Source organism: Somniosus microcephalus, chromosome 17 (assembly GCF_052327205.1).
Source record: "Somniosus microcephalus isolate GS21.2 chromosome 17, FLI_Smic_1.0, whole genome shotgun sequence".
Taxonomy (NCBI): domain Eukaryota; kingdom Metazoa; phylum Chordata; class Chondrichthyes; order Squaliformes; family Somniosidae; genus Somniosus; species Somniosus microcephalus.
In genome coordinates this window covers 33641583-33656997 of record NC_141003.1, presented here as the reverse complement: position 1 = coordinate 33656997, position 15415 = coordinate 33641583, and the positions used below count along the sequence as shown (strand labels likewise).

Genomic DNA, 15415 nt, shown 5'->3' with positions numbered 1-15415 from the left:
TAAGTGGAACTGTTATTTAGTCTTACCTTGGCAGCTTTTATAAGGTGTTCCATCTTCTTGTCTCTGTTCTCAGGTACTGCAGTTAGTGTGTACAGCGTTGAACTTGGCTCCCACCTCTTGCCAGGCATGTTGTCTTCTGTGGAAAGTGCCCTGGAGTGCCAAACAAGGCAGTCCTCATAATACATACCTCATGCAGTAGCACTTCCACCTTAACAGTCATCAAACATGTGCCATGTCAATCAATTACCAGCCCTCAGATTCCTTTTTACTGCATCAGTCACTGGGCATCACCAGCTCCTGTTTTTTGCCTCAAACGTGCCTATGTGGGGGTGAGTAGCTCAAATATGTTTTGAAAGTGTTTATAGCCATTTTGAAGGCAACCACAATTTTTGCCCCTATATCAAGAGTAGCTGGCCATATATTTTTAAAGGTTGCCATTGTTGTGATTAGCCTTTTAAGGACATGATATCCTGAACCCCACTCCTTGGTGAACTCCTAGCATCATTCCCAATAACTGATCATGAACATTCATAGCTTATTGTAATTCAGCAAACCCCCAAAATTCCTGAGGTGTCAGTAATGAGCCAATTGGTTGGGCACAAATCCCACCTTGGTGACCTCCAACTGGGTTTGTTCCTGGACCCGAAAATCAGTGCTCACGTATTGTCAGCAAGTGTAGCACTTAACTGCCAACATGGAGAATGGTACATTAAACCACCAACTTCTAACTCTCCCAGCATCATTTTGTGCTGGCAAATCAATCAATCAAGTTAGGCAAGAATCCAAAATGTAAATTTATTTATATTCTTGCAATATTATGAGTGCCAAACTTCAGCGATCTAGAGATTTAAATAAAGTATGACAAGTAACAAAAATATATGATTGCTGGGACAATAGCATACTTAGTCAAAGTGTCTAGCTTCAATCTCTACAGAGGGGATTTCCATGATGGGACAAGCATGGGAGGTATTGTAGCTCCTTTGTGTGCAATATCCCATATTAAAAAAGCAGTATGAATTTTATATTAAAACTGCCTTTTGTGACTTAAGTAGAATGCTGAAATGTTAGGTTTACCATTTCATATCTTCAAAGACATTAAATTAACTGAAGGAAATGTATACATATGTATTTGCCCATGTGCAATCATTCCAATGAACCAGTCCTCATTTTTTCAGTTATTTCTCTTCTCATATCAGTGTGCTTCTTCAGGTTCTGGATCTCATAAGGAAGGTTCATGTCCCAAACAAACAGCTGCGGTTGCAATTCTGAAACATGTAATTAAAAGTAGTTGAAATATCAAGAAGCAGTTAGGGGGTGATTTTCATTCAGAAGTCGGGAAGGAGGCGGGACTACAACTTTCGGGGTTGTAGTCCCGCCTCCATCAAGATGCGGCCAATCCACGCGATTTTAACTTGATTGACCTTGTTGAGCCCGCCCAGCGGGCTCAGCAGGCCAATTAAGGGCCACCCGGCAACATCACAGACTGAAATTTCATCTGTCAAGAGTTTTGGACAGATGAAATATCAGCGTTTCACAGCTGTTCAAACACCGACAGTCTTACTTCTAACCCAAGTCCTTCTACACAGACTCAGTTAGAAATCTCACCGGCACAGAAAGCTGCAGGCTGTCACTTTTGACAGTTCGCAGCTATTTTGCTTTCTGTGCCGGTTAGGTGATGGACTCCTGAAACCTAGAGGAAGGAAGGCTGAAAAGGTAAGTACAGGTAATTTAAACTCCTTTACACACTTTAGACACACCAAACATACTTACCTTTGCACTCATGCACCCATCACTCACCTGAACACCGACATCTCGGCCCCTCAAAGTCCTTCAACCCGACGGCCTGCCTCCTCTAACTTGGTGTGGTTTGGAGCCATCGGGAATCCCACACTTCCAAGCTTTAAATAGGGATTAGACTAAAAAGTGCCTGTTAACTACCTGTTAACAGGTAGTTAATTAGCACTAATCCCGTCCCACCTCGGGTAGGCGGGTACAAGTGCGGGGCGGGTACCAGCCTCCTTTGAAACTTACATGGAGGCGGGTTGGGGGCGGGAACCCCGAATTCGGGACTTTAACCCCCCGCACGCCTCCAATTCCTACTCCACAATGAAAATCGACCCCTTAGGGTTTGAATCAGTTATTGCTAATATCCAACCTGCACACTATATGAAGCTAGTAGGCTTTGGGTCAATAATTAACACTGTAAATGTATAAATTTGGTAATGTAGAATTAGATCTTGCAGTTCAATTTCTTTTTACATTTAACTATGTAAATCTATGCACTGTTTTGTATGAAAATCTTCACTTAATTATACAACTGTGGGTGTACAGAAGCCAAAAGTTACTTTATTCATTGATTAAATACACAAGTTCTGTTTACTTCTCTTCAACTATTACAACATTTTCAGAAAATGAACATACCACTCTGCCATTTGTTGTTTTCATAATAATCCTTAGAGACATTTCCTAGGATCAGCATGACAGTGTAAAGGTGCCCCTTTTCTAAAACAAAGAATTAAAGAAATATGCTCAGCATCAATAAAAATACTATTGAAAGACAAATAATCTGAATCCTTTCATAAAAGCAACGCATAAATACTCAAGATGAAAATTATGTAATTTATTTATTAAAAATCTTCCATTTGCATAAGCTTCCCATTATCATTTTCTTTCATAAACTCGTATGTCCAAATTTATAAATGGACATCATCTATGTAAACATCTATGTAATTAGACCCTCCCAGCAGTGGAGGAGCTGTAGTTCTACCACTGGCAGCAGATCCTCCCGTCAGAAATCCATGTCTGTCCTTTTATACAAGCATCTATTGCATTACATATTAAAAATGGTGAGTGGTTTCAAGATTCCAAAGGGGAAAAATTCAGTTGATTTGTGCCTCCAGTTAGCACCCTAAAAGGGCGCTAACGGGGTGCAAAGCAACTAGCGCCTGGGCGCGGTGCCGCTAACGCCTCCCGCGAAATTCAGCGGGAGGTTAGCGCCCCGTGGCGCTGCACCGCCGGCGATGACATCACCGTGCACAGCGCCCCGGCTGCGATCTTCGGTAGCGCCCCGACTTACCAACGGACGCTATGTCCGACAGGATCAGAGGGGCCTACCTGTGGCCGGGGCAGCGCAAAATGAAGGGAAGGTGCCGGGCGGCCATTTTTGTTGCTGTGTGCCTGCCAGCACCTGCCCGTTTTGCCGTCCCCAGCCTTCTGTGCAGCCCCCCCCACCCTCCCTTGGAGTGCTGGCTGCGTTCCGTGAGCCCAGCACTCATCTCGAGTGCCCGGCTCTTTTGACGGCACTCTGATCCCTGGTGGCCCAGCTGAGCCCCGGGTTGTGCTGCGCTCGGCCCATCCCCTTTAATAAAGGGAGGAAGGCCTGCAGTACCGCGGCGCGACGTGCCACAGCACGTAGCACTACGACATTCACTCGCAGCGCCCCAAGAGGGAGATGGGGCGCTTCCAGTAACGCCCCGCCTCCCTCTTGGGGCGCTACTGATGAATTTTGAGCGCGGGGGTGCTAACTTTTTCAGGGCGCTAAAAGTGGCGCCCCGGCGAAGTTAGCGCCCCAAAGGGGCCGCAACCCAATTTTTCCCCCCAAAGGTATTACATCTATAAGCAGCACTATAAGTGTAACATTAAATGAATAATTGAGTGTAACGTGGCAGTACCTAACATTATGTGACAACCCCACCGTAGTCTTACCCACTACCAAGCAGTTGATAGTGTGCACTCTGGAAAATTTTTAGAGACTCTTCACTGGATCCAACTATTTTACCTATTGTGACTACCACTATTTTAAAATAACCAGCTAGAAAAACAAATATTCCCAAGTAAAGATTTGCATATTTTAGTTTATATAATTATACCAGCTGTTGTCAAGATACTTTCCAGTAAGTAATGCACAGTCCTATCTACTCCATGTCCTATACTTAAATTCAAATAAAACAGTTTCTCAGTCTCAAAACCTTACCCATTTGTGTGGTCACCATACTTCTAACAGAGTGACAAAATTTATCAATGACCCGGATGGGTTGATGAGTGGAAAGATCTAATAATATGACGTCACCCCCTCCTGTTCCAATCCAAAGGGCAGCTGACTTTTGAAGATGAAGTGCTTTCACTCTGGCAGAATAAGTGTCATTCCTAGGAAAATTATTTTTTAAAAATTTTAAATGTTTTTAAATTGGATTGCGAATTAACTTACAATTTTTCCCCTTTCAAGATAACTTATTAAAATAATGAACAGAAAAATAATGAATCACAATGGCATATAGTTTAATTCTGAAGATAAGATTTTAAATAAAGCACAATTGTGTTTTATCAGTTAACCCTGTCTAACTGCAAGAAGCCATAATTTCACATCAGAAATTCCAGATCAGCAAGTAATTGAGGGGACTTTTTTTTCCCGCCTGAGAGAGTCACATGGCTGTCTCATTTGTGGAAATCAAATTGTTATCTTATAGCTATCCATGAAGTATCTGCTACAGGTAGCAAGAAAGATGATCATAAACTGTGAAACACAAGCTGTTGAAGTACTTAACTTAAAAAAACATATGGTGGAATGTTAAAAGCAACTTGTGTACAATGCTAGATTAGAACAGGCACCTTTGGCCTTTTCCTGATTCACCCTCAGGGGGGCTAGGAGTAAGTTTGCAGAACTTTTCCTTAGGTGTCTAAGTGGGTTGGGCCAAGCCATGATACAGTACACAATAAACAAGCTGCAAAAGAAACAGACTTAAAGGGCCTCCTTTTGTTTTATATTTTACTAAGTTATGTTCTCACATTTCTTGAAAATCTGAAGCACAAGTGCAATAAAATAGTAAATGATGAAATAGGAAATTACTCCAACTGGATTTTACAGTATCTTAAGCCTTGGCTTTCTTTGGTGCTGCTTGCAAAAGATTTACAGTGGATGGAGGGAGGGAGGAAGGAAAGAACTTGTTGAAGTGTAGTCACTGTTGTAATGTAGGAAACACGGCAGCCAATTTGCACACAGCAAGCTCCCACAAACAGTACTGTGATAATGACCAGATAGTCTGTTCTGTAGTGATGTTGATTGAGGGATAAATATTGGCCAGGACACCCTCGGGATAACTACCCTGCTCTTCTTCAAAATAGTGTCACAGGGTCTTTTACATCTACTTGAGAGAGCAGACGGGGCCTCGGTTTAACGTCTCTTCTGAGAGACGGCACCTCCGACAGTGTAGCACTCCCTCACTACTGCACTGGAGTGTCAGCCTAGATATTTCTGCTCAAGTCTCTGGAATGGGACTTGAACCTAGAACCTTCTGACTCAGAGGTGAGAGTGCTACCGAGTCACGGCTGACACAAATCCATGGATTTAAACTGCAGACTAAAAACCTGTCACACAAACTTGGTAAAGGAAGTTTTTAAAAAAGCAGCAGGAAGGAGAGTTTATTGCACTTGTTCATTGCCTGAAGTACAAATTGCGCTTGAAGAGATAGAAAAGGTGGGGGCCTTGCGGGTGCAGTTGTACTACACAAAGGGGGGATTTGCTCTCATGTTATAGTAAGAGATGGAAAGCCAATTTGTACTGGCACTCTATGTTCAGGTTCATACATTAGTGTGATGATGTCACAACACCGATTTAAGGAAACTTCAGCTGAGCACCTGAACTACTAAAGAATGCATTTACACTGCACAAAGGGATTTGCATTTCTGGTGGTTTCACTCTAATCAGTATTTGAAAGCTTGCCAGAGCCCCATGTGAGGGCAAGGAAAAGTAGGTGGGTTTGGATATGGAAGTTTACAGACAGATTAAATTGGTTAAAAAAGGACAAGATTCTGAGCTTTTGAGAGAATATTTCTTAATCCAAAGATACTGGAAAAATAGTGACACTCTCGATAAAAGTTTAAAGTTTCAAAGTATGTCACTTCTCAAATATGGTAGCTTTCCTCCTCCCCCTAAAAAAAGTGATGAAAAAATGTGTCCTAAGGTGGAGGATGACACACAAACCTACATCTTATTGCATTCCAAAACATCTTAGAAACCTAAATTGCTACTTCTGATATTGGTGAATGAATATGTAATGTGTTCCCATAACATCCCTCTATCCACTATTTTTAATGGAGACTGCAGCACTTTTTTGCAATAGCCAAACTGTTATTTTAATGTTCTGCACTCATTAACTAATGCTTAACCACTCAGAATTTAGTCTTTGATGCTCTGCTATGAAATATTCATCTCCCTCAAGTCCTCCACAACCAAGAAAGTGGGCAGGCAATCTGATAGCAGGTTTCTGCCAACATCACTATATCCAGCTGCTAAGAAATATGTATTAGAGTAGTGCAGAGTGAAGTGGATTGTGGGACATGATCACAAAACATTTTTATTTCACAGCTGGGTTAAGTTGTAGGAAACATCATCATATTATGGGCTAAAATTACTATCTATTGACTATAAATGGTAATAATCTAGCCGTATTTGATGTAAACCAGTTACAGTACAATGGCAAGCTGACATTTACTGATTGATGCTTGACCTATAATCCTCGCATTAACTATCATTGTGCCAGCAACAGACTGCAATTTAAAATTTCTTCACTTCAAACAACATAATCTATATCCTACAATAGTATTAAATTATTGATCCACTCCTTGGCAATAACTTCATAACCGTAATTGAAGGGCACATTTATTTTCTCCAATATTTTTGACAAATTGAAGTTGATTAAATACTTACTTAAGAATAGAAGCACAGTCAATTGACACACTCATTCTGTCTATCTTTTTGTCCCATAGTTCAACAACATGGCTGTCCTTCTTTGCCAGATAAATATATTTATCGATCACCATTGTGATAATATTTCCATCACCATAATATTTCTGCTGTCTTCTGCAAAAGAAATGGTGGAAATACAGTAAATTATCTTCATTTATTTTACTTGTATGCTGTGGATGGTAAATTTAACAGTTCAGGAAATCATCCTTCTTAGACTGAATACGTCCAAAGATTTGTATAATGGAGTTTTGACCTTTTTCCTTGAGATGGTGAAACTTAGTCTAGGTCACCTCTTTCATGGGATCCAATTTGATAAATTCTTGAGAAGAGACAGCAAAAAGTGTGCACACAGGCCAACAGAAACCAATTATATTTATTCAAATTTTATACATTGGAGCTGTGGGATACCAAGGTTTTTGTTCAGCTGAAAAAAAAGTCAGGCTCTGACTCTGCAGCTGCTTCGCAAGAATGCTGAACTTAAGGTATAAACTCATCCATAAACAAATAACATTAACCATAGAGGAATAATTGCTGCCCCACCTCCCTGTCTAAGAGCAGGAACTGCAGAACATTATCATAGGCTTTAAGGGACGTGTACTGTTTAGGTGGAAGCTAACCTGCCTGTCAAGTTGAAACTCTTCTTAAAAGGCACGCTCGTCATTGGCATTCCTTTACCTTGAGTTGTGTATAAAACAAGATTAACAATGTTAGCTTTAGCCTGTCCTTCTCGATATGCCAGGAGATATTGGGTCATACAGAATGACTAAATGCTATCCATTTAGCAGGGGCACTGCACACGCCCATCTGAGTAGGCACAATAGTCATTATGCTTGGCCTGGTTCTACCAAATTGTATCAAAATACTTCGAAAATAAAAAGTGAAACAATTAAACTATTAAATGAGTCACAATGGGAGTTAAAGTAATAGACACAAGATGAAGACCATCATTTACAGATGACAAAGTTGCAATATTTTAAGACACCTCATTTCAAATGGCTGCAGTTTGTTGTAGCTTCCATAGGCAGCTCTTCAGAGTATGTGGAGATGAAAATGCCACTGAAAATATTGGTTTACACACTTGCAAGATGTACTAAAATACTTAGAAAAAAAAGTTAATTAATATATTTAAAGTTTATACCTCAAAATCAAAAAACTTAACTCTAACCAAAGAATCTAATAACTCACAGAATCCTTGTTTTTGTATCTATCACCTTCTGAACTGTAAAATCGCTGCTCAGTGATATGATCTTTGTTCCACATCCTGCCCAAATGATTATCTGTCCTGAATTGGACGATATGCTCAAACACACCAGAGGAGTACTGATGTCACCGATATCCACAACCTTCAGTGGTGCACCATCTTGATACTGTTGGATCAGAATAAACCACAAATTACAGTTTGTGTTGCTTTAAGTATAGGAACATATGGTTTTGAAACATCGGTCAGAATCCTTGCTTTTACATTTATTGAGGCCAGAAAACCTCTGAAAACACGCTTAAAATAAATCATGCTGGTAAATATAACCCCTTCTAAACATAATCAATCTCAATGGTTCTGTAAACCACTCAAATAAAGAACCTGAATGAATGAAGTGCAGGCAGACATACATGCACGCCATCAATTTGAACAAAATTTGTTCTAAGCAAGGCTTTCTTTGAAATGAGGAATGCCCAAATAATTACAAATAAAAACTACTTTGGCATTATTGTTCGAAGGATATGCTGCTGTCAGTGTTACTGGAGCTGATAAATATAGTACTTTGGATATGCATGCTGAGTAAAATGGCATGGTCAGCCTGCGCACGAGTGGAATGTTAGGCCTCCCCAGTGCCGCTGAGTTGATAGGAAGACCAGCTGTCAATTATAAAAAAATATAAATGCAGCAGAGTAACTCAGTTTGCTCACTCTCCTCCAATGTAAAAACAACTAAACAAAAAAGATCTCAATAGCCTACAGGATAAATGCACCAGGCAATGCAGTATTAAGCAACAAAAACCAGAAGATCACAATATGAGTTGCCAACAGCTTCATCGTGGAAAAAGTTTTTCAGAAATGAAAACCCCAATTCCTCACTGCATACACAAACAACAATTTGTTTTGGACATCCATACAGGGTTTCAGTCAGTTGGGAGAATAAAATACACAGTATAAACACTCACTTGGGTATAACTTCTAAAGTACAAGAACTAAATTCAAATATTACAAGTCAAGTTAATGTCACAATAATAAGCACTTGTACAACTCCCCAAACTTCTCATGTGGAAAGCACTATGCAATCAACTCACCCACATAAGATCAGCAAGATAAGACCACATAAGAAGGTAAAGCATGCCGTGGCCTTTCAGCAAGTGACTGCAGATGCCCTTGGAAGACGACCTCGAACACCTCTGGGCCTAGAAGGCCCAGCTGCAAACTGCACCATCACGGCATGGGCAGCAGCAGTCTGGGCTGGCTGGCCGACAGGCAACAGCAAGGGCCCTGGCAGAGTGGCAGTGGTGGGAGGATGAATGCGGTCATCCTGCGAGATGACAGTGGGTTTGTGCTCCACGGAGCGAATGCCATTCCCCCAGGGCGGCACCTCAGCAATCCTAGTAACCTGTTAGAGGACAGATTGCTGGACTACTGTGACACACTGCAAGCCCCTTTGAATACTGGTATCCGCAGCTATGATTGCAGGAGTCTGAGCTTGCACGAGAGCAGTCTCAGCTTGTATGGCAGCACCCAGACGTTGGGTGGCTGCTGCCTGTGCTGCAACGGAAGCTCAGGCATTGGCCAGCAAACGTTGCATCATGGTTGGGTCTACAAGTGCGCTAATGGTGTTGGCCACCACTTCCATGCTGGAAAGGATGTACTCTAGGCTCTGCACAAAGCCCTATGCCAAGTTGGTGCAGGACTCTTCCATTCTCCTTTAGATTGCACAGACTTTCTGGCAGGCTTGCCAATGCACCAAACATTTTATTGGGCATACTAATCAGCCTTCTTCTGTAGCCTGCCCCATCGAAGTGCTCATCTGAGCCCTCTGCAGCTTAACTCGTGTGTGACCTCGCCCTCCGGTAAGCTGGTACCTGTGCAACCCTTTCCGACCCCCCCACCCTGGCTGCAGCCCACTCGTGCCCGGTGTCCCACTACGTGCAGATCCTGCCTGTATGCTATCCTCTAAATTACGCGCAGTGTCAGTATCTGAGCTGGTGGCTGCAAGTGTGCAATTAAGTGACAGTGTTTCTTCATCAATGTGTTGTTGCTCTTCCACCACTGCCTGGCCAGGTTGCAGTTCTTGGGTATCTGAAAAAAGAAAGGCACAAGGGTAGGGTTGTGGTGAGGAGAGCTGGGGGGGGGGGGGGGGTGGCGGGCAGGGGTGGAAGCAAGAGGTGCATCCTTACACAATCTATAGCTTGTAAATCTGACGAGATTGAGGGATGAAGAGGAAGTGTGATGCAAGAAGAAGCATTAGTTATGAGGATACCATCATCTTCTATGGTTTCAGCCCCCACCACTGGCCACGGCCTCAGCATTGGCCGCTTCAATGATGGCGAGTACTGTTTCCTCCATGGGGTAAAGACATGCAGGAGCACCTGTACCCTGCCGATTACGCATGCTGCCTCCAGTTATGCGTCACCTTGTCCTGCAAGAGAGAGGGATATGTGTCAGTGAGTGTGGTGCAATCTGTTTGGGTGATGTGGATGTCATAGTTGAATAGCTGGCAGTGTGTAGGTGTGAGGCTTGCAGCAGTGCTAAGTGTGTGAGGGTGAGGTAGCTATGAATGTTCGGTATGAGTCCTGATTGATTGAGATTATTGGTAGGTGAGTGATGGGTGTGTGGTGCATTGAGAAGGGACTGAGGCTAGTGGTGCAGTTGGTGGGATATTGCATTTGAAGATGAATTAACTGACCTTGACCACTCACGAGAGGTCACTGAACTTTTTGCGACACTGCATCGGTGGGTTGGCTCCTGGCATTGACTGCCAGGGCTATCTGGTCCGACTGCCTTCTGAGTGTTTGTCTGGAGGGCCTCGTGACCCCCTGTGGATACAGCACTTCTCTCCTCCTTTCCACCTCCTCCACCAGTGCAGCGTCTGAGAACCTTGGAATGCACTCTCTCCCATGTTGTGCCATTATTCAGTCTTTTTCCAGGTCAGAGTGACTTGTACAAGGACTTCCACCACCTGCTTCAGCCACAATGCACCTTCCCTTTAAGAGGTGCAAGCTGGCTTTAAGTAGAGCAGCTAGCCTCTCACAATTTTGGGCCCCCTGCTGAGGCGTGCAGCCACTCAACAGTGTGGTTAGCGCTGGCTGCCTGTTAATGAGCAGGCAGCATGAAGTTGGCGCGCTGCCCACATCACATGGAATGAGCGCAGGGTAATCGCGCATCGTGAGCCCCCGCCCGTTTTGGGGGCTATCCAATTTAGCCCTCTACCTCTTCAACGGGACTCCATGACTGGATTTTGTCAGCCCCGAGGAGGCGGGACAGCCGGTAAAGTTGCAGAAAGTGGGGGCGGATGGCAAACCCGCCTCCGTGCCCTTTTGCCAGGAGGCGGGAAGATGTCCTGCTTTGGGTCCCGTCTCCTCGAGGTGGGAAAGGGATTAAATTCTTTTAAATGCTTGTTAACAGGTAGTTAACAGGTAAAAAAAAGGATTAATGCCATTTTACCTTTTCAGGTGAAGGCTTCCCGACCTCGGAGAACCTCGCCGGGTTGGAGGAGTCGAGTAGGAGGTCTGCGGGGGTCAGAGGGGCCTGAAAGTGAGATGTAGAGGTGAGTGATGGGTGCAAGTGTGGAGTGGTAAGTATGTGAGGTGAGTGTTAAGTGTTATAAAATATTCACTTACCTTTGTTTCTGCCTACAGCCATCAGCCACCAGCCACGGTGGTTCCGGAGTCCCGACATCTTCGCTGTAGATTTCACAGACTGGCTGTTGGATCCTCCGAACCAACAGTCATCTGTTTCTACAAAGTTGAAAGGTTTGATGAGCCCTGAACACAAGGGCTCATCAAACTACACAGAATGTCAGTGTTTGACAACTTCACAGAGCTGTCAAACGCTGACATTTCTTCTTTCAAGAAACCTTGACAGATGGCACATCAGACGTTGACATGCTCTGTCAATGACTTCCCCTTAATTGGCCTGCTGAGCCCGCAGGGCGGGCTTAACAAGGTCACAGGGGAAAATCCCTCTGGTTGGCCAGAACATGATGGAGGCGGGACTTAGACCCAACAAGCAGCAGTCCCGCCTCCATTCACAAAATCTAGCCCAAAGAGTTAAAGTTGCAGGGCTCTCATCCCATGCAAGTTTGCTCTCTCCTTTTATGTGCTGCCTTGTCCTGCAAGCAGAAAAGGATTTTTCATATGTTAGAAGTTTGAAGGGAACACCTACCATGCATCCTAATGTGTGTGGGTAAATGAACGTACATTATGCAACTAGGTTTTGTTGGCTTTGTAAACTCACCTGTGCATGTATTAAATCAACAATAGTTCCAGTTTTAAGATGTTTGCCCTGCTGCAGTTCAGGCACGTAAAGATCTGAAAGATCTGTAAAGTTTTATATTCTGTGGAGTTCTGTACGTAGCTTCAGGCAAGGAGCAACAAGTTGAGTGTTTACAGAATACATACTTTGCCCATTTACAGTGTAAGGTATTCCTAGATAACCTTCCCTTGGCATTGACTTTCTGTCACCTCCTTCCACACAATCCACACAGCTCTTCTGTGGAAAAAATGCCCTCCAATGCCAAACAGGGCAAATATCCTTTTGCCTACTTTAATGCAGCTGTGCACTGCTGGGATTCTTTAGATATGTTGGGACATTTTTGAACAAATATAAACATGTTTGCCTCCTCCTTCTGCTATGCTGCAATGTCATGTGCTTTCTCCAAAATATTTTCCACCCCATCAGTCAGAAAGCTCCTGGTTGCAAGCCTAATCCGGGCTAGGAGTTTGCTGTGAATAAAACAAGAGAAGCAACCAGAAAATCCAACAGGGTTTACTCATTCATAACTTGTGTTGGTGAAAACCTTTCAATACTCCACTTTAGTACCAGAGAGTAGGGAAAATGGTACTATTAAATCTACATTCTTCTAAAAATTAACATTTTAAAAATCACAAATGTATACACTTCAATAGTATACATCATGGTTGGAACTCAAACACAAACTTCACTTTACTCAGTTTGGTTGTGAAGATATTAATATCTTAAGTCTGCTAAAATTATCAATTGAGCTCCTTCGCAAAGCCAGTTCAGGTTAATAAAACATAATTATTAATACCACTAATCTTTACAATAAAATGGATCTCAACTACATTTTCAGGAATGACAAGTAATATACAACAATATTTTTATTTAATTAACATTGCACTATAAAATAATGCTGTTTCAATAACTTAAAACAGAATTATTTTACAACCCAATGTTCACATGATTTGGTAAATGGTTGGGAGGTAGGAGACAGAGCATAGAGATAAAGGATTTGTTCTCTGATTGGCAGGATGTGATAAGTGGTGTTCCCCAGGGATTCATACTGGAGCCTCAGCTTTTCATCATATATTCATGACTTGTATAAAGGAATAGAGAATTGTATATCTAAGTTCACAGATGACACCAAGTTAGGAAGTACAGTAAATTGTGTGAATGGGAGGAGGAAGTTACAAAAGGGACATAGACAGACTACGTAAGTGGTCAAAATTGTGGCAGATGAAGTTCAATCTGGGGAAGTGCGAGATTATCCACTTTGGATTTGAGAAGGACAAATTGTAATATTTTCTTAATGGAGAGACTAGGGGCTAGAAATTGGCCTCCTTTGCATCTCCCATTGTCGCCTCCAGGGGGCACTAATGACGTACCGACTGGGCGTGGCAAAAGCAGCAACTCCCATAAAAGTCAATAGGCGGGTAGTGCCGGTGGTAAAATTTACCGTCACAATTTCCTGCACCCCGGAGATCATGACGTCATCCAGTGTGCATCGCCCCGTTACCGCTCCGGATCCTAAATTCGCTTCTGCCCCCTGCAACTTCACTGGGCATCAGCAGTGGCAGCTGCAGGAGGCGTTGTGACCTCAGCCGGCTGCTTGGGGAGTGGTAATTAAAGGGATTGGTGGTCAGGTAGGCCAAATTTTTTTTCTCATCCCTTTGCGCTGTTTTTTAAAAAATGTAATTGTCGCGATTGATCAGCCCTGCACTCAGTGCTTGGGGCTACTCCTCGCGGATCCCGTTGCCAGCCCATCCCCAGCCTTACCTTTAACTGCTGTGAGCATTGGCCCTTCCCTTTAAGGGAGGGCAGCGCTGCATAGAACATTCATCAGCGCTCTGCCGATGCCGCCCCCTCACTCCCTTTAGCGCTCTAAGGGAAGTGATAGCGCTTGATTTAGCACTTCACTACCCTCTTGGAGCGCTACAACTGAATTTCGCGGGAGCCTCCCATCATTAGCACCGAGTGATAAATTTTCCGCTTCCAAAGTTTTAGCACCCCAAACGGGGCTATGATGAATTTCTCACCCTAGGAGCTGTGGGATTTAGTTGTACAACTACACAGATCACAGGTACAAAAAGCAATCAAAAAGGCCAATTGAATGCTGGCCTTTAGCGCAAAGGCATTGGAATTCAAAAGTGAGGAAGTTATGCTTCAGTTGTACAGAACCTTGGTCAGATCCCCCTTCTGCAGCACTGCCATCAATTTTGGATGACGTCTCAGGAAAGATATATTGGAAGGGGTACAGCGTAGACTCATCAGAATGATACCGTGTCTCAAAGGGTTAGATTATGGAGGACAGGTTTGTATTACCTTGAGTTTAGCATGTTAAAGGGTGATCTAATTGAGGTATTTAAACTGATTAAAAGATTCAATACAGGGAATAAAATCAAGAAGTCAGACAAGTGGAATCTGAAATTTGCTCCCCCAAAAGGGAGCTAAAGGTATTAAGGGATATAGAACAAAGGCGGGTAAATGGAGTTGAGGTACAGATCAGCCAGGATTTAATTGAATGGCAGAACAGGGGCAAGGGGCTGAATAGCCTATTCCTGTTTCTGTGTTCTAAAAATGTGGGTTCAAAATAAACTGATATTAAAAAATACAGTAAATGTAGAATGCAGAATGTGGAAGAAGAATTTGATCCTGCTCTTTATAACAAGAACAACTTGCATTTATATAGTGCCTTTAACGTCCTAAGGTGCTTCACAGGAGTGTTACCAACCAAAATTTGACACCGAGCCACATAAGGAGATATTAGGACAGGTGATACAAAAGATTGATCAAAGAGGTAGATCTTAAGGCGTGTCTTAAAGGAGGAGAAAGAGGTAGAGAGGTGGGCAGATTTAGGGAGGGAATTCCAGAGCTTGGGGCCTAGGCAGCTAAGGAGGAGGATGGTGTGGCCAACTGTGTCAGAGGTTGCAGACTAGTTGAGAAGGATGAGGAGGGATAGTTTAACATGGTCACAGTCACATAGGATGTCATTTGTGACTTTGATAAGGGCCGTTTCAAGGCTATGTCAGGGCGGAAACCTGATTAAAAGAGTTCAGACATGGAGTTGCGAGAAAGATGGGCACAGATTTTGGAGGCAACATGTTCAAGGGCTTGAGAGGCCTGGACGACGTTCAGGCTTGGGCCGATAAGTGGCAGCCTTTCCAACATCTACAAGGCACAAGTAAGGAGTGTGACGGAATACTCTCCACTTGCCTGGATGAGTGCAGC

The 15415-nt window shown here is 43.2% G+C and overlaps 1 protein-coding gene across 2 annotated transcripts in view; it reads right to left on the bottom strand.

The window, feature by feature from the left end:
- Positions 1–781: 781 nt before the first annotated feature.
- Positions 782–15415, bottom strand: part of lrrk2 (leucine-rich repeat kinase 2) — a 304627-nt gene continuing 289993 nt past the window's right edge. For both annotated transcript variants that reach the window (XM_086010172.1, XM_086010173.1), the window contains 5 exons: positions 7931–8112; positions 6707–6859; positions 3974–4146; positions 2422–2502; positions 782–1265 (listed from right to left, as the gene is read on the bottom strand). In XM_086010172.1, coding sequence (XP_085866298.1) covers positions 1144–1265; positions 2422–2502; positions 3974–4146; positions 6707–6859; positions 7931–8112 — 711 coding nt within the window. In that variant the 3' untranslated portion in view covers positions 782–1143. The remainder of the gene's footprint in view (positions 1266–2421; positions 2503–3973; positions 4147–6706; positions 6860–7930; positions 8113–15415) is intronic.